This window comes from Carassius gibelio, chromosome B11 (assembly GCF_023724105.1).
Source record: "Carassius gibelio isolate Cgi1373 ecotype wild population from Czech Republic chromosome B11, carGib1.2-hapl.c, whole genome shotgun sequence".
NCBI lineage: Eukaryota > Metazoa > Chordata > Actinopteri > Cypriniformes > Cyprinidae > Carassius > Carassius gibelio.
In genome coordinates, this window is record NC_068406.1 from 5,008,391 (window position 1) to 5,028,599 (window position 20,209).

General features: G+C 41.4%; 1 protein-coding gene across 1 annotated transcript; it reads left to right on the forward strand.

Moving 5' to 3' along the window:
• The first annotated feature begins 3,072 nt into the window (after positions 1-3,072).
• On the forward strand, positions 3,073-12,185 carry dusp7 (dual specificity phosphatase 7). The gene is made up of 3 exons (XM_052569210.1): positions 3,073-3,701; positions 5,498-5,926; positions 9,711-12,185. The coding sequence occupies exons 1-3, from the start codon at positions 3,326-3,328 to the stop codon at positions 10,019-10,021; spliced, it is 1,116 nt and encodes a 371-aa protein (XP_052425170.1). The 5' UTR covers positions 3,073-3,325; the 3' UTR covers positions 10,022-12,185.
• Positions 12,186-20,209: the final 8,024 nt, after the last annotated feature.

Below are 20,209 nucleotides of genomic sequence, written 5' to 3' on the forward strand. Positions count from 1 at the left end.
TTATATGATGAATTGATTCAATGTAAATCATATTTTGACTGCATGACTGATCAGGTGAAGATTTCTTCAGTCACACATTAGTTTGTTTTCTGGAGTAATAGAAAACAGCTGTTTTATAATTGTACTGTTTCCCAATATGAATGTTTTATCAAACAAGTGCAGCTCAGAGTAGAATCCCAATCCCAGACTCTTAACAGTTTGTCTGGATTCTCTAAGGACTCACAGAGCAAGGATCTGAACAACACAACACACCGTTTGCTTCATGAACAGTTTAACGAAGGACAGCACCCCGGCCGACTCTGATGCACCTGCAAGATAGTGCTTTAGTGTGCGACTGTGTTTGAGATCACTTCAGACTCTGAATCTCTGCTTCACTCCTGAATCTCCTCTTTGGCCGCTCCAGGACCGCTGGGGTTACATTAATGGGTTTTCCAGGCTGAAATGGATGCTAGGAAATGCCAGTCGAGGCGTGGGAGTCGGCGCTGTGAGGGTGAAACCCTAGCTAGGGTCAATGTCACTCATCAAGCCATGGGCTACAGCGCTCTGACATTAACGTTCGAGAGCGCTCTAATGCTCAAGCACTTCGCTGGAGCTCTTTCACTGTGTGAGGACAAGCACGAGGCTCTCGGCTCTGAAGAGCGTCCGTGTCCTTGTCAGATGCACGTTTAGCCGGCTGTACAGTTGGCATGGACCCGGATCCAGCAGGAAATTAAAGCTAAGTGTGGTTTCCAGTCCATCATCCTTTGCTCTTACAAATGACGGACAGAGGCACAAAGGCAGCGTGATTCACATCAACCAGAACGCATCGGTTGTTCTTCACAAAGCCTTGATTTCGTCATGTCTGAGAACATGATAGAAATATGTCATAGTGCCTCATTTTCTTTGAACTTTTGAGAAAACGTGATGCATAACAGTTGTGGTAAGGTGCTGTGATCAATCATCTGGGGCGGTTATGGTGATATATCGGTGTTTACCACATTCATCCAGTGTGTCCTGAAATAGAAAAAGAAATAAAAATAGGCCAACAGAAGCGTTTAAAGACCTGGCTCTGTGTTTTGAACACTCGTCTCGTGTATGAGAAGCTCTGTTCATTTGGTGTGGAAAGGCCTTTCGGATGAGAGGATGGAGACACAAGGAGCTGACAGTTTGGAGGAACTACAACTCATCTGCAAGCATAAAAGACCATTGTGTCCGGCCTGGGCATCTCACTGCTCCCATCATGCCTCTGTCCAGAAGTCCAGGTAATGTGAATCTCATCAGTTCTGAGCTTCAGTCACATGATTGTGACGCTGGCCTCATTCCTACGCTATCTCAGGCTTCTCTCATATGTTATGAATTAACACGTGTCACATGGCTTTCACACGCTTTTTAACCATCAGATGTTACGCAGCCGTGCCTTAGCACAAGAATCAGACCTTTCATGGTTGGATGTGTGAAAGGGGGTTGATGGTAAATGAGATTAACTTTTAAACTTCATTCACAATCCACACAGAGTTCTCAACTCAAGCAGATGCATCAATACCAAAACATTTAACTGGGGCTCTACAAACTCATCATGAAATGCACCCTATTTATTTTTATTGTGAATGAGTCATCATTATTACAAATGTGTCTTAATGTTTCATAAAAATGTAAAATCTTGTCCCAGCGGTAAAATAATTTTTTTCTCATTTTTTAGAAGTGAGGCAGAGATGTTAAAGCAGACCTCAGTCGTGTTTAATCTCTGACAGGAATGAAGTACACTGACACTGAACAGTGCTTTCAGTGGATTGTACAGGTGTTTAGTGACATATTGATTGTTCAGCTGACCAAACGTCTTTACAAAAGACTTTCAGTGGAAATAATGTGATCTAGGACCTCAGCGGCTATCACTCATAGCCTCGTTTTCATCCGCAGTAAATTAAAAATATCTCCACCCTGACCTGCTCATAATGTTTTCAACTTTTGCTGTCAATTGTTGAGCTGATGTAACACGGAAAAATAACTGTGGCCCAAATGATGCATTATGCACTATGTACTTATACACTAGTTTATGCACTTTACTCAACACAGTTCCTGAATTATAAGGTTATTTTGTCATGTATAATCATAGTCTGATACGTAATTAAATCTGAGACAGTTGACTACTTAAATTGTTCAGCACACTTCATTTTTCCGGTTATTTAAGCATCATCCAGGCATTTAAAGTTAATTTTTAATGTTTTATTTATAGAGCCTTAACCTAGTCAACATAGTTTCCTCTCTCCTGTTCCCAATTCATACCCTCTTTTCTTTAATACTCTTTTGAATTTGGTATAGATGTCTGCCGTGTCCATCTTTATCCCACATTTCTTGCCACATTTTTATTTTCTCTCCAGATTATGCTTTTGACTTCTGTTTTATTGATTCTTATTTGCATTTCTATGTTTCTCTTCATCAATGCCCTCTTTGCCACCTTATCTACTTTTTCATTCGTGCTTTTCATAGTGCTAAACTGTTAGACGTTCTTCTATTAACTTCAACTCTTTTTGCTGGAACCTTTTCTCCAAATCCTGTTACTCCTGTCCCTGGCTTCATAGTCCCATCAGTATAGATCTGTGTATAGTTTTAATATACTTACGTAACATACTCAAAAACATCTTCTAAATCAGCCTCCTCTTATTCCCATCTGATCTCGAAGAGATACCAATCTACTTCAGGACTAATAATCTTCCAAGATGGCTGCGCTGAGTTCGGATGCCGTCCAGGTCGCTCCGCTTAGATTGTGTTTTTAATTTACTTTTGTACTTTCTTTTGCTCTCTCTTTTTGCACACATTATCTGCACTAATCACTTCTCACTTTTTCCATACCATATTTATATATTTTTATTTTTATTGTGTTTGTATTGTTTAATAATTGCACTGTCCATGGAGCGGACCTGACTTACATTTCACTTGGTCATAAGCTCTCAATATAAACGTGTGACAAATTAAAATCTTGAATCCATGGGGTTATGACTGAATATTTTGCGAGGGAAAATAAAGAGGTGCTGCGCCTTTAAATGCTCCACGCAGACCCCGCCCACCGGCGTGACGCGGTCGGTTTATTACAGCCTGTCAAACAGGCGTCAGAAGATGACAAACAGGCGAGTGATCATGAGCTGCTCTCTTACCCCGCGTCCAGCGCGCTCGGCGCGGATCTGACGGAGCGTTCCCCGCAGCAGCAGCCGCCTCTTATGGACGCCGAGCGGAGCGAAGCTCGCACCGAAGCAGCAGAGCCAGACCTCTCGACGCGCATGGATTTGCCCACGGGGGAACTTCTTCTAAGCGCCTGATCGCTCCCACCGCAGCCTCGCCCTCTCTCCCCATGAAAAACAGCGTCTGGAGCGGTGCGATGATGTCGAGCAAAAGTGCCGAGTGGCTGCAAGAGGAGCTCCAGTCCGGCGGAGGATCGCTACTGCTGCTCGACTGCCGCTCACACGAGCTCTACGAGTCCTCGCACATCGAGTCCGCCATCAACCTGGCCATCCCGGGACTCATGCTGCGGAGGCTGAAGAAGGGCAACCTGCCCATCCGCTCCATCATCCCCAACACCGAGGACAAGGAGCGCTTCGTGCGGCGCTGTAAGACGGACACGGTGCTGCTGTACGACGAGGCGGCGGCGGCGGACTGGCAGAGCTCCGTGCTCGGGCTCCTCATGCACAAGCTGCGGGACGACGGCTGCAAAGCCTACTACCTGGAAGGTACGGTAACCGACGCCGGTGCGCACGGGAACGGTTTATCCGGGGAACCGTGCGTGTGGTCTAACGTTACTGTTCAGAACTCCGAGAGCTCTAAACGCTTTGTGAAAGAAACGGATTGAACCTGACCCGCTCCTTACGTTTTTCTGGGATTCAAGTAACGTTAACGTAACTTCGTGAGAAAAGTTCTCAAGCGCTGAGGCGAAACGCTGAACTTAACGTGATTTAGACGAACTATTTCACCAATACAGTACAGCACTCGATACGTGAACTACTTTTATGTGCTCAATTTCCCGTACGATAGGCCATTTTTATCCCTCCTGTCGTGTTTCGATAGCAAGTCTTCAAAAAAAGAGAAACGAACATGTTTTCCATTAGTTTCCTGAGAGGGCTCCGCCATGTTGTCTTTCTGAGGGAAAGCGGTTCATGAATGAACGGCGGAAAGCTCTCAATCACGACGCACTTTCACTCTTTTCGATTAAGACACGCGTTCTGTGCGATATTTTGCTCGGATGTACGCATATGTGGAGCGTTTTGTCGTGGAAATGTTGTTTAGCTGTATTTTTATCGCTTTCTCCGCCATTCACAAAAAAGACATGGAGCGCCGTTCATAACATTCATCTCCGAGCAGCTCACACAACACACTTTAACAGAAAATCTGATTTAGTACCCACTCAACACAAATGGTGACTAATCTTTTTTTTTTTTAGTTACACTAGTTCATAGTTCACTAGTTTAACGAGGACCTGAAGTTCAGATATTAAAGGGAAAACAGAAATAAAACTAAAGACAGTCAAACAGGTTTGGAAGGACATGAGAGGCAATTTATAACCGAATGATCATTTTTGGGTGAAATATGTCCTCAAGCTCTTCAATACACGAGCTGTTGATGACAGTTATTCCAGTTTTAATTGTAACATGTCTCATCTCGCTAGTTAAGTGTTTTGTCTTATGTAATAACTAGTCGTTATGGCTGTTGTAATTAATAACAGATGGAATTCATGCTTTGATGAACAGAAAGTTCAGAAGAACAGCATTTATCTTAAATAGAAATCTTTTGCAACTTTTATAAATGTTCTTAACATGCACAATTTATTGCATCCTTGCTAAATTAAAGTAAAAAAATAAATATATATAAAATAAAATAAATTATACTGACTCCAAGCTTTTGTATGGTGTAATGTTACAAAAGCTTCTTATTTACAACATATGCTGATATTTGGATCTTTCTATTCATCAAAGAATCCTGAAAGAAATTAGGGAATCGTTTTAAATATTGATAGTAATAATTCATGTTTCTTAAAACGTGATTCATCATATTATTCTGATTTCTGAAGATCATGTGACACTGAAGATGATGCTGAAAACTCACTTTTGATCACAGAAATAAATTACACTTTCAAATATATTAAAATAGAAAGCAGTTATTTTAAATAGTAAAAATATTTCACAATATTACGCTGTACTTTGGATAAAATAAATGCAGCGTTGGTGACCAGAAGAGACTTCTTTAAAATGCATTAATATATATATATATATATATATATATATATATATATATATATATACACTAGTTAGTTGTATGGAATCATATAATCTTGCTATAGACCATTTTAATAACCAAATTCAGACAGACTACGTGCTAATAATTCTATATTATAATCTAAGTGATGCATGCTCCAGCATTATAATCTGTGGTTTGTGTATGAATGTAGTGTACAGTAAGATGATCTGATGAGGATGTGCTGGCTAATGAGTGTGTGTGTGTGTGTGTGTGTGTGTTATCTGACGTGTTCTAGGAGGATTTAACAAGTTTCAGACTGAATACCCAGAGCACTGCGAGACGAATCTGGACTGCTCCTGTCCGAGCAGCTCTCCTCCGGCGTCTGTGCTGGGTCTCGGGGGTCTGAGGATCAGTTCGGACTGCTCTGACGGCGAGTCGGATCGGGAACCGGGCAGCGCCACCGAGTCCGAGGGCAGCCCCCTGCCCAGTAACCAGCCAGCGTTCCCCGTCCAGATCCTGCCCTATCTGTACCTGGGCTGTGCCAAAGACTCCGCCAACCTGGACGTCCTGGGCAAGTACAACATCAAGTACATCCTGAACGTCACTCCCAACCTGCCCAACATGTTCGAGCACGACGGGGAATTCAAGTACAAGCAGATCCCCATCTCTGATCACTGGAGCCAAAACCTATCTCAGTTTTTCCCTGAAGCCATTTCTTTTATCGGTAAGTTTCCGCCTCCTGGACTTTGACATCTGAGAAGCTCAAGAGTGGTTTGTTATTTTTCCCGTGTGTCCGGAAGTGACCTCAGGATGTGTTGAGCTCCGGACACTTCCCAAACTCAAGCGTCTAGGGCTGCGAAACCATTCGTCAAAACCAGTCATGAGGGTCAATGTCTGTCTGAGATACAACTATTATAATCTGGAATCTGAGGGAGCAAGAAAATCTAAATATTGAGAAAATCATCTTTAAAGTTGTTCAGATGTAGTTCTAACCAATGCATATTACTAATCAAACATTAGGTTTTGATATATACATGGAATGAAATTTACAAAATATCTACAAGGAGCATGGTCTTTACTTGATATCCTAATGATTTTTGGCGTAGAAGAAAAACAAATTTTGACCCATCTAATGTATTGTTTCCTATTGCTCCAAATCAAACTGTGAGGCATTGCCAAGACTCTCAAAGACCGTTTGGGTTGGATTTCCACCGGTCCACCTTTGGTCTACACGAAGAACAGCACTGTTTAAATCTGACAGATAGGCATCTCTAGACATTTCTCAAGCAAACGAGCTCGGGTCAGGTCAGAGACAGGCTTTCCCATGCTGATGTGAAACAAGGGCACAACATTACTGGAAGGGTGCAGCAGAGGAAGTGGATGTAATTGATTCAGAGAGCTGTACAGAAGTGATCGATGTAGGCCATAGATCACAGAGCGCCACCGCTAATGTTGAGACAAAGCACGCACGGATTAAACCTCAGCGTTTGCTTTGAATGGGTAGCAAACCTGTTCATTTAAAATAAAACCACTCCAGATAAATGAGGACTGAAACGGTTTTGGTTTGATGTCAGTGTTTTTATGTGCTGTCTGCGGCAGATCACGGTTGACACTTTCTAAAAGTAATGTCCTAAAAACATCTAGTCTGAGGATATATCTGCATTACAAAGGCTCAGTTTGGTCTGCTCAAGAGCTGCAAATGGTAAAGTCTGCACTGTGGTGTTTGTGGTAGGTTTAGAAAGCGTATGAGCTCTCTGTTTACATCCTTTTTAATGTGACCATGTACAGCTTTACTGAAACACCAGCCGTCTTTGAAAGTGAAATAACGTGCCTTTCGCACTGGAGCTGTTTTCTTGTGACAGCAGTCTGGCGTCTCACATACATGTGCTTTTGACTGGATCCTGTTGTTCTGGTTTCTGCCGCTCATTCTTAACCTTTAAATGAATTGAGAGCGTGGGAAATATCTGGTTGATGAGTTAACTGTGTAACTGAATGGTAATAAAAGGATAGTTCACTCATAAAGGAGGCTGAATGAGATGATGACCGAAGGTTCAATGTTGGGTCAAGGCAGCTTTATTTATATAGTGCTTTATACAATGGAGATTACTGTATTAAACTGGAAAATGGTGTCAATAACGCAAGAGTACCATAGTAAACACTCATTTTCCAGTTAAAGTCAGTTCATCGTTGATCCAGTGATGTCATCGTGCAAAGCATCGTTAACTATGGTTGTTAGTTCTGATGAACTCTTGCGACCATAGTTCAGTTCAGTTTAAATAGTATCTGTGCAATCAAATCCACAAATACTGCCAGAAATAAAGAGTCCCCAACTAAGCAAGCCAGAGGCGACAGTGGCAAGGAACCGAAACTCCAACAGAGACGTAAATGGAGTAAATCCATGATCTGAAATAGTGGTTAACCGTGCATTATCCTATGGTCATGAGGTGATCAGGTACGAGAGAACTGGTGCACTGAACTATCACAACATCCTGTTATGCAGATGGACGCTGCTGTTCGCGCGCTGAACACTTTCACTTCTGCTGCGTAAACACACTTTTCATGTGATTGTTTGTGTAAATTGTGCTGTTGCTTCCTATTGAACCTTAGGAAGCTTTGCTGAAAGGAACTTCCTGTTTAGATGAAAAACAGCAGAAGCTGGAGAGCTCAGCGGTCGTAGTTGTTTTACACGCTGTACGTTGTGTTTTATGAATTCACTGAAGCTCTGAAGAGTCTCTGTGGTGGAGCCAGTGTTTCTGGGGGAAGTGACCTCATTGTTTCAGGGTTCAGCTGGGCTCGGAGCGCTCTTACCACATCCATCACGAGCGGGGAAGAGGAAATGGCCACTTTACTCTCGCCTGGCACTAATGGCGCTCTAGTACGTCATGCCCCACAAAACCAGATGCACTTTGTCTCTAAATAATGTATAGCTGTACGTCTTCCCAGTCACGGGTCAGACCTAGAAGAAGGCTTTAGAGAGGGCTTTGTCATGTGACCTGTTTGCAATGGGTTAGCTTGACTTTAACCATTGTCTGGGTGAATCGCTCATGGCTCCGCGCTCTTATCATCGGCCACTGAACGCTTCTGTACTGAAGCAGACTCGGTGTCGTGATTGACCATGTCAGGAGTTCAGTGGAGCCGTGTGAAGTTGAGATTCAACCCCCAACTAATTGGTCTACAGGAAGCCCTGTGTGATTACACAGACTCCCATCAGAGACTTCTCTTAAAAGCATGGTTACCCAAAAATGCACATTGTCATCGTTGACGGTGTTTGTCCATACAGTTAAAGTCAGTGTGAACTGAAAGTTTCAAGCTCTCTACAGGTGACAAAAATGTAATCCAAACAACTCCAGTGCTTCTGAAACCATTTGTTGGCTCTGTATGATAGCAGAGTAAAAATTTTAATCAAACGTGTCCATAGCATCAAACCTCATTGGTTCTTGTGTGATGACGTCATGACTTTAAGCTTTAAAAGACGATGCTAATGCCAATTAAAAACTCAAACGCAGCAGAGAAAGGTGTCTGTCCACAGTCATGTTCACACACAAAAATATATAATTATTCTTCCTGTGCTACTCGCTGATGCTTTGGTCGTGAGCAGCACTCGAGCTGAATTTTTATGTAACAGTAGCATCTCTGGGCATGTGATCAAAAACATGAATCTTCTGGAAATAAAAATACTGTTCATTTACTAGAGGAATTGGTTTTGAACAATAACTAACCCTGTAACTGTAAAATGTGTTCTCTATGTAATCAACACATTTTACAGTTTTATATTTCATTGTTTTTTTATTATTATCTATAAAGCTTGATGGGATTCCAGCCCCCCCCCCCTCATTAAAGCCATTTAAGTAGACATTTCTTTTTTTTTTTTTTTTTTTTTTCATTGCTTCAAATCAAGTTTGTTGTAATGCTGGAATTCAACTCCTTAACAAAGACTTTTCATGATTCCTATGGGGAAGAATAAATGGGGGTGAAATGGGTTCAGAAACAAATGGACAGCACTTATGCACTCTACTGGTTGGGCAGCTTATTTCGTGGTCCAGTGGGAAACCGATTGGAACATCTTTCCGAAAAGGAAACATCATTTTGCGATGGTCTGAACAGACACATTAAGTATGGTATAAAGATTTCTTTTGAATGTATGCACCAAACACTCATTTTGGTGTGAACAGGCTTTGAATTTGGAACAGAGCTGTAGTTGTCTTATAAATGTATAACTGAAGCTGTTGGGTTTGTCAAAGTAAAACTAAAACACTAAAAGCCAAAGCCAAGTCTCTAAATGCAGCTCTTTTATTAATGCATAAAATCTATCAATTAAATCTTCTAGGTATCTTAAAGCTAGTCCACAAAGTGATCCTCCGCATTCAAAACATTTTTTGTAATTGGATGTGGGATTTCTTTCATGCTCCCAAACTGATGCAGAGGTCATTCTTGTAATCTGTGTAAATGTGAGATTTAGTTGCTCTGGCACTCGAGGCTCATCTGTTTTATGTTCTTCTGTTCCTCAGATGAAGCTCGTTCCAAAAAGTGTGGCATCTTGGTGCACTGCCTTGCGGGCATCAGTCGCTCGGTCACCGTCACGGTGGCGTACCTGATGCAGAAGCTCAACCTGTCGCTCAACGACGCCTACGACTTTGTCAAGCGCAAGAAGTCCAACATCTCGCCCAACTTCAACTTTATGGGGCAGCTTTTGGATTTCGAGAGGACACTGGGGCTAAACAGTCCCTGCGACAACCGCTCGACGCCCAACGACCAGCTCTTCTTCACCACGCCCACCAATCACAACATGTTCCAGCTGGACACGCTGGAGTCCACATGAAGGCCAGCAGAGGATGCTGGGTGGGAGCAGCCACCCTTTGAATGTTTATCTCCCATCTCCAGGGGAGCTTTTGACCTGGAGGACAGGCCAGCAGCCGCGGCGAAAGGAGGAACGGAGGGTGGTTAAGCATACGGGCCCCTCTAAAGCCCTCCGGTGGATTTTAATGCAGCTTTTCTTGCCTTCATGGAATAGACTGTTCTTTTTTTCGGTCACGGTTTGATACGTGAGACTTTTGCACAGCGATTGGCTCGAAGAGAAGGAAGCTTTGATTGCAGATGCCCTCCCGTCTCTAAGGCTGCCAACGCACCACATGGGATATTGCTTTTCTAACCGGACGAGAACGTAGGGTCTGATTCGCTCTCCGAGCGAAAGCCGAGAGGTGCACCACATGCATTCTGTCCATTTCTATACCCTTGTCTCTTTCCTCTGTGCAGAACCATGTTGTCCAAAGTAGTGATGGTGTTGGCGACCAAACCAACACAAACAAACATTGTGAGCCCTCCCCCTCTTTATTTTCTCTCTCTCGCTCTCGCTCTACGTTTGCAATGACCTAATGCGTTTTGCACAGTGGCGAAGCCTTTCTCTTCTTGGCACTTAAAAGTGGTACTCCAACACGGACAGAAAGAGACATTCAGAGGAGCTGCCAGTCCGAGGCTGTGACGAGACCCTGCAGCTGCGTGGGACGACGCGTGCACTTAAAGCTCATTGTTCATTAACCGCAAGATCGACAGATCCACGTTTGTGTCCCAACTTCCGGGCTCACTCACCTTCTGGCCTTGGCGTTTCTCATTACAGTATGAATATATTGTATTAATTTCTACGTAAGAGTATATATATATATTCACTCGATGTATTTGGGCATGCAATCCTCTCAAGACGTGGCACGTCACCGAATGTTGAGGACTGTTTTTTTAACTACTCTTGCTGCTCCCGGGCGGCAAACAGTGTGTAGCGAGGGCGTTCCTCAGGAACGAGCGACTGGACCCGAGCGGACGAGTGCTTGAGTTAACAGGGTTGCTTTAAGCTGGCCTTATATAACCTTTTTAATTCTTTCTTACTCTGACTGTTCAATACTCTCTTTGTATCTTACTTTAGAAGTCATTGTATTACCAAGACGTTTGTTCATTTTTAAAGAAACCAATATGTAGTAATAATAATAGACGACTAATGGTCTTTAACGGGTCAGTCAAGGTTGTATTTGTTACTCTGCAATATACCCAACAACCCTTTGCAGTATTTTCTAGAAAATGGCCTCGGGTTTTTGACTCCTCTACTTTTGATACTAGAGATTCACAGAGATAGAGCTTGAAACGGAGGCAGCTTTTCGCCCGGGGTGTCCGGAGCGCGTCTGGGTGCTGGGCGCTCGCTCGTGTTTCTTCCAATTTGATTTTAACAGATTTCTTTAATTTACAAAATACGTGCTATATACTGACTCCTGTGGCCTTTTCGTATATCTGAATATATGTATACATACATATATAAAATGTAATAATCTTCTTGTGTAGATATGCAAGAGTCGCCCCCCCCCCCCCCCAATATATATATAATCTCATCCTGATTGAAACGACCCAGTCACAATAACAACACGGCGCTCTCGCGTCACCCCGGGATGGAAAGGCGCTTCATTTCCTGGCTTCTTTATTCACACGTACATCTTGATTTCAAGCTGCTTCTTGTGGAGGAATGTTTGTATCCGTATCCATGGGAAAGAGAAACCGTTCATGTTTTTATCTGTTCGTATATTGCCAGAACACAGGAGCAAGGCTTTCTGTGGACGTTTATTGTAGCTACACAACGGTTCTGCAATTAATAACAGTAGGAACGAAAACGAACGACACACAGGAACTTGATGAGCGAATAAGGAACTGTATATCTTACCTCACAGAGGAATTTTTCAGGGATTTTTATTTGACAATGCGTCGGCATCGTGTTCAAACAGCTTCAAATGTCAAAGAGCTGTTTTATATGTGCTGTATACGTTTTTTTTTTGTTTTTTTTAAGATGCAATCTATCTTATGTGTATAATACTGGGCTTGGTAACCGGGCAGTTAAATTTTTCTGGTTTATGAAGGATATAAAATTGTCCATATGTATTGTATAGTATATGAAAACCAATACAAGACTTGTTTGTACTGCAAATAAATATTGAATTATTTTTTGGTTATCCGATCTGGTTTGGTGTGTTTTTTTTCTGCCGTTTTTAAGATTGTTTTACAGTGTCCATCCCCCATGTGCTATCAGTCTCTCTCTCTTCCCATAACACCCTTCAAGGGTGCTATAAAAAGATGGTTAGTGCTCAGACAGAAGTGCTCTCCATTAGGATCCGCCATGTTTCTCCCGTAAATGTTGATCTGATTCCAGCATTATTTCATGAGTTGGTACTCTTCTTGGAAACGGCACCCCACGGATGTTTTCTGTAACATGAGTCCTACATGAGATGAGACTTCCTCCCCCCACCCACTCCAGGGATTGGTTTCCTGTTGCCTTGTGGTTAATTTCAGATACAGATGGTTTCTGAAGCATGTGATGACACCACATCTGATTGCTGAAACTATCACCGCTCGGCTTCCTCTTTGTAACCTGTGTCAAGTCATGTTTATTTTTATAGCGTTAAACCATGCAGATTGCTTCAAAGCAGCTTTACATAATAAACGGGAGGAACAGGATCAGAGTTATGAAGTTGTTCAGTTGAAAGACTCTCATTTCAGTTATAATTACAACTTCAACATATCTGCTACTTTATTTCCTCTGTGACCTCATTCAGTGAAGTGAAGTGAAGTACAGCTAAATCAATAAATCTGGATATGAATATTTTTGAATCCACCATTGAGTAAGCCAAAGGTGATTGTGGGAAGAAACCAAAACTCCAATCAGGAAGCATTGGAGAAAAAACTTTGGGAGAACCAGTCTCGGTCAGGGGCCGGTTCTTCTCCGGTCTTACAGTGTGAACACGACTTCAGGGATGGGTCCAGGCTACACACATCAGCCTTGTCCTTTATGTTCTTAGAATGAGTGCATTTTTTGGTGTGTTTTAAAGGTCAATTTGACGTGCACTCTCAGATCAGAGACTCCTTCAATGCTGCACTGTGCTAGAGTTTGTCTTTTTCAAATTTACTCTTCAAATATCTACTCTTCAAACTGTTTAATGCTTTGTTCCTCAGATATTTTCCTCTTTTTTTATTTTCCAATTTTCTCCATCTATACTCGATTTGCTATTATCCGTCCTGTACACTCTCTTCTCTCTATCATTACAAGACATCACCCAAAACATGATGATTGGCTCCAAGTGTGTTTTGGGATTTGGTCTGACACTGCGGTCAAAAGTGTTTTTCATAAATTGCTTTGTGCACCTTTATTAGTGGTATTACAGCTCAACATACTCCAGTCTGTATTTTGGGTGTCTGTTTGAAGGACTCCCAGGTAATGGACAATGCAGGACATGCTCTTGGTTATGAATGTGTTCAGTCTGTTAAATAACTAGGTCCTAGCTCATTGCTGAAGTGAAGGGCAGGACTGGAAAACTCTAACCGCCTAAACGAGTGTGAGCCTGTCGTGTGGAGCGATCGGGTGATCTTGCTTATGAGAAGCGTCTGGGATGATCTCCTTGATTATGCTTGACAGGAGTGGAGGACAGATTATTTGCAATCCAGGAACAGGATGTTGAGGAAGTCTAGCAGACACTGTCAGTCAGTGTGAAGATCTGAGCAAAGATATTTCTGAGGGTTAAAGGCATTCAGATCTCAGCCGCCGCAGTAAGGGATCTGTGAATGACAGCAAGGTGCAGCAGATAGTGGTGATGCAAAGTCCTTCTTTTCCTCATGTTCTAGAGCAGACGTGTCCGATCCTGCTCCAACATGCCTGCGAGTTTCTATTCATCCTGAAGCCCTCGGTTAGCTGTGTTCGATTGGGCTCTGCAAAATTAGACCGTCCTGAACTAGAGAAAACAGGCAAGCAACAGGAAGAGAAAGAAGAGTTCAGCATCCAAGAGAAATATCAACTTCATGATTATCTCCCAAAATATCAGGTGTATCACCAAAGCTACTTCCATGAAAGTATGACTGAGACCAGTTAGTAATTTCAGTTCCAGTTTTAATGCACATTGGCTCTGCAGGGTTCATTAAAGCTTTCTGTTGGATGGGACGCTGCACAGAATAAGGATGTGTTGACAAGAGCGGTAAGGAAGAAGAGCATTAGTTGGGTTTGACGGTGGCTTGGTGAGGAACTGATGTATTTTTGCCTTTTTCATCTTTGGATACATATCACTTCGTGCTGTCAAACTTTTTATCGCATTCTAAATAAAAGTTTTTGCTTGCATAATGTATGTGTACTGTGTTTATTTATTATGTGTATATATAAACACACACACATACAGTATATTTTGTAAATATTTACATGCATATACATTTATATATGTATATTCTTTTATTTTATACATAAACATACAATTTTTTCTTAAATATATACATGCATGTGTTTCTAATAAATATACACAGCACACACATATACACTATGTAAACAAAAACGTTGATTCGACTTTTTGTGTTAGTTTAGGTGACTCCGTATCCTCCTCTGCTCCTCTCTTGTGTGGGGTCCCACAGGGCTCAGTCCTCGGCCCTCTACTTTTCTCTCTGTATTTGCTTCCACTTGGTTCCATACTTAGAAAGTACGGCATTTCAGCTGCTCCTGCTTGTGCCTAAAACTAAGCGTAAGCTCAGAGGGGACCGTGCCTTTACTGTGTCTGCCCCTTAACTATGGAATGATCTGCCTTTGTATGTTAAGCAGGCCTCTTCTTTATCTGTTTTTAAAACCCTTCTTAAAACCTATCTTTTCTCTTTGGCTTTTGACACCTAGTAAGATGTCTTCATTTTTTCTGTACAGCACTTTGGTAAACTTTGGTTGTTGTAAAGTGCTTAACAAATAAAGTTGGTATGGTATGGTTGGTTTGGTGATTAATAATTTGACAGCACTAATTTCACTGTTAGGGACTCACTTCTCTCTTCAGAAGGTAAGTCTGAAGCTTTAGCTAACACGATGTGCTTTCTATTCGTTGTAAGCTGTTGGTGTGTTCACACCAGTGTAGTTTTGACTTGTAGATGGACCTATTGTGCGTTTATCAACAGCACGTAACTCACTGCTAGAGGTTTATGCTTCAGATACACAAAATTCCTTTAGAAACTCCTGCAAAAAGACACACTCGCGGCTGCTGCAGTTTCTCCAGTGTTAGCCAAGATGTGCTTACGATATACTACCAACGTTTAATGGCTGATGAGTTGGTAGGTGTGAGAGACGCTGGCCAGTTCAACAACTTACTACGATGACACCTTCACAGTCTCATTCACACCACACTAATAAACCAGAGGAAAGCAGTGTTAATTAAAGCAGAAGGGATATTGTGCTAAAAATACAATTCAAGTAGGGTGCAAAAATAACTACTTAATGAGGAAAAATACTCTGAAGTTGAAGCTGTGCAACGAGAGGTACACAAAGGTTAAATAACTGAGGATAGGTTTGTAAGTGTGTGTGCTCGTCTCATTTTCACATCATGAACTGAGCCGTTTAACTACAGATATACAGCAGCAACTATAATCCACTTCTGACACTGGGAACTGCTAGAGGTCAGTGAAGCTGACTGTGACCTGTCTCTTTATTCATAGCGCTTTCTTTCCTGATTCTCAGAAGCAGAAAGGAGCGAATCCCACACAAACACAGAAAGCTGGAATGAGGCCAGATCTGCTTGGCACGATGCAGGATTCTGGAGCCTATATAGACTCTGAGTCATTCCAGGAGAATCAATTTAATGTGGGCTCTGATGCCGACACTGAAGAGATGATTTTCGGAGTACTTTTTAGTATTCATGATTCTGAAATATTTGGCATTGTATTTGCATAACAATGTGACACAGTAGCACATGGGGAGCATCACTTATTTTCCATCTCGCAGTATGGAATCTGTCAGATGATGTCTCAAATGAAGAATGCATGACTGAAAACATGTTTGCAATGATGTTGAACGATTCCCTTCAGCAGCTTTTCAAAATATGAGTGGAAATTACACAATGTGTGAAAACTAAGATTATTCAGTGAACAGACTTTTATCACACCTGACACTGGTTACTTTAGGAAAGGGGGAATCATGCCAGCTACAAACACAAGCCAGAGAAACAGTATTTTCCATGCTACATATATAGTTAAATATATTTGATAAAGAACTTGTATGCAGCTTAATCAATCTATTACTGTTGTGTAGGACCTTTCAACACATTTTTCCACATGATACGGACACAGCAGTGACCAACCTTTTGACGACAAACAAAAGAGCATGGCTTCAAGCTAGAAGGCACATTTTTGGTACAACCGGGAAAAGAAAATGCACTTTTAACAAATAACGTGTAATATGTGTAGCACACACAGCTCTGGTTGTTGGTTGTGGAGTGTGGCTCAGGCTGTGTTGTGCATTGAGACACTATTAATAGCTCAGCAGTGTCGTCGGCACATCGAGCTGCGCGCTCACAAGCTCTCTGCTGTACCGCCTCAATGCACCATTAAGCCTGGTGCTGGCAGCAGCCCGACAGGTGTTAATTAGCCAGATTTAAAGCAATGTCCAGGAGTCGTGAAGAACAGCTGAGCTCCCATGGACTGCTAACCCCTGACCTCCATTCACACAGAGAGACCACAGACTCCAGCGCTCATCTGAGTACATGATGACACAACAAACCAAACCTCACAGCAAAGCTGTGAAGTCTAGCACGTTTGAACATTACGTGCACTGGCAGCCACGGCGTATTCAAATGTGACAGCGGCTTGGAAATAATCTAGCGTGAGATGCTTGATAAGGTCTGGCAACAGGTGTGGGAACTTCAGTGTGCCAGCCAGATGTAAAGATGATGAGGGATAACTAATGCATTCTGTATGCTAACGAACAGTCATATGCTAGTGGCATAATGTCATTTATCTTCTATCAGATTGCATTGGATGAATGCATCTGCTGAAGGAATAGAATTAGTCAGCCTAGAGAAATCTGGAATATGGGGGTTGCAACAGCTAGTAAAGAAGTAGAATCTCAAAATGTCTTATTGCCTTGCTTTAAACAAATGGACAAAACAACTAAAGCGTGTTCAGTTTTAACTGAAATGTGCTGAAAGGTAATGCATTGAAATACAATGTAGCACCTACCTGTACATTAGAAACATCCCTAAATCTAGCTAATAGTTTTACCAAACATGAGATTAAGGAACATTTGTTTAGGCAGCCGTGTCACTTTATCTTGCTATTACACACCTTTGAGCTGTTTTATAATGACTTGTGTTTCACAAGATTCATAACAGTGATGTGTAATGCTGCACCGGGTGCGCTATCGAGCAAGTTTACCACATCAGAAAAGCCTCACATATGGAGCTGATTATGTGATGCAAATGTCAAGAAGTATTAGTTTACATATCATGCACTACAGTAAAAGTGTTTTAAACCCACAACACAGTATTGTGTAAGGAACAACATGAAATTAAGTCATTTTTAATCAATAATCTGCTCTTGTAACCTTGATTTGTGTGAAAGAGTATAAAAGTTGTTAGTGTTTAACTGCAACTGTTGTTCATTTCTGCTGTAAACTGCATTGAATTGTATATATAGGAATGTTTCTCAGAAATGTAGTCTGTGAATATTACAGCAGGAGTGAAGGGGGTCATAGATGCTCGGATCCGTCCAGTGGAGCGAAGAATGAAGCACAAATCCTCTTCCTGATAGCACTTATGACACTTAAAACACTTCATGTTACACAACATGTGTGGGCGGCTGGAAGAAGCTGTTCTTTTTACCCACAGGCTTCATTCATCATCTTTTCATCCTGCTCATCCGGTTTGTTTTTGGGTTAAAGAATAAGCCACAGTGTTCCTGTGGGCAGAAATCTCATAAAACACCTGGGATTTTGTGATTGTTCTTAAATGTGTTGTGTTGCTAGCTAAATCTTACTGATTAAAGATGCTGTTTTTACATTATATTACTTGTTTAGCTGACGCTTTTATCCAAAGCGACTTACATTTGCTATATATGTAAGAGGTTGCATGCCTGAGTTGAATATTTCTACTACTGAATTACTCTTCCAAACCTGTTTTCTGGAAATTATTAACTCTGCCATTATAATAAACAAATGTTTACATGAACAATCAGAAATATAAACTAAATATACACTGGCGGGAAATTAACTTGATACTAATTTGGTACAGTAAAATACTGTGTTTAGAACTTTACTGTGAAAACAGCGTAGGTATTTTTTTTCTGGTTTTGTCTGAAATATTACTCTTATTATTTGGATACTTATTATATATTAGTATGATCTGTGATATAAAGATAATATCTCATTGGCAACTGCGCTGTTGATTCGTACAGCTGTGATGACCTGCAACCCAACCACTGATATCACTCAAATAGATGTTTGATAAACTAGTATAATCATTCCAACCAAATCATGTGGATGGGTGTTTGGCATTCTCATTTATTTTCATTTTTTTTATAGCAGTGAAATATAACATACAGTCAGTAAACGAGGTTAAATATAGCAGAACACACAAATGAACCTGAAGGTAATTGTCATAATATGGACATGTGTAATCTATCATCTTTTTGTTGCTAACTCTACCTAAACAAGTTACGTGACATGATGTGACCTGCCAATGACATCAACATAACAAGCCTAGTGTTATAGAGAAGAATCTTTACTATGAGCTTGTGCACTTTACGGATGAGAGACATAAGCTGTCCCAGGTTACATAATGCTGGCGTGGCACGCTAACAACGCCTCGCAAGAACAATACAAGGTGAGGCATGTGTCAGCGCACATGCCTTCATCACTGATGACCATCCCATTCCTGTGTAGTGACCGTGACGTAGCCATGAGCCTCCTTTCACTCTAAAAATGTCAAGTGGACTTGAAGGGTGTAGGTGTGTTTGTTGCCATCAAGATCACAGAGCTACACAAACCCTTGTGTGTTTAATATAAAAGTTATATTATCATAGTTGATAATATATTATCATGACTTAAAGATAAGGCTGGTGTAAGGTTAGTTGATACTAGTGCGTTTGCGTTTTAAAATGCATAACTTTTGCTTTTACACTACTCCAGTGTTTTCCACAGTCGAAAACTGAGACTTTTGAAAACGCTGCTGATCTGGTTTTAGTGTGCATGAATGGTTTCGTGGCATGCATTTTTGGTTATGTAGTGTAGACTGAGATTGTTTCTGAAACGCCAGTATAAATGCGGAAAACGCATTTCTAAAATGCTGTTTTAAAACTAAAACACACTGGTGTAAACGGAGCCTAAGCTTAACTAACACTAGTCAATTAGTGTTTGTGAAGTGCCGTTGTTGTCTGAAGCTTATTGTGTCCTTAAATCCCAAGACGTTTTGCTCTAGCCTGCCATATTCTTATTTTCAAATAGTGGATGTTTTCTTGTTAGCAATATTGGTTGCTTTTGTTAAACGAATGTTTTTTACATGCGTGGACATTTTTGTCGCACAAGCACACTGACTTAGTAATGATACCGTCATCAAAAGATTATATGCACAATATGTGTATAGAGAGTTTTGAGAGCATTAAGATCAAACTCCTAGTTCAGCTGGTGTTCATTTCACATGATTAGATCCACTCACTGTTACTGGTTAGCCTGTATGAGTCATTTCGCAATACAGCAGTTTTTCTGCTTGAGTTCAGTGAGATGGATAACCGTGACCTGTGAGATAGACACACAGCTGTGCTTACATCTTTACGATCCATGCATTTCTTTATAATGCTACCTAACAGGAATAATTAATCTTTTTTTACAGACCCATATCTGCAGTTATCTTTCATTTTCTCGGGTGTTTCTCGCTTCATTTCGTCTCTGTGGTGTGGCTCTGCTGATAAGGCTGCTGTGTGTCCGGTGGCCAGTTAAACTTTAACAGGTGATTGCAAAAGGCCTCACTGTGCTCTTTGGTGCTAGTCTGGCTAACAGACGTGTGTGTGTGTGTGTGTGTGTGTGGAATATACACAGACTCGTGTAGACTAGTGACACAGTGGGGACTTAAATTGAGGTCCCCATGGGTACAAAAGCTTAGAAATCATACAGAGAAGTAAGAATGCTGAAAGTTTCATGTGAAGAGCGGGTTTAGGTGAAGGGTTGGTGTAGGACAATAGGATTTTTTTTTTTACAGTATAT

Coding starts and splice junctions, on each gene's coding strand:
- dusp7 (XM_052569210.1), top strand. CDS start 3,326: ATGAAAAACAGCGTCTGGAGCGGTGCGATGATGTCGAGCAAAAGTGCC. Junction 3,702..5,497: donor CAAAGCCTACTACCTGGAAG/GTACGGTAACCG, acceptor GACGTGTTCTAG/GAGGATTTAACAAGTTTCAG. Junction 5,927..9,710: donor TGAAGCCATTTCTTTTATCG/GTAAGTTTCCGC, acceptor TCTGTTCCTCAG/ATGAAGCTCGTTCCAAAAAG.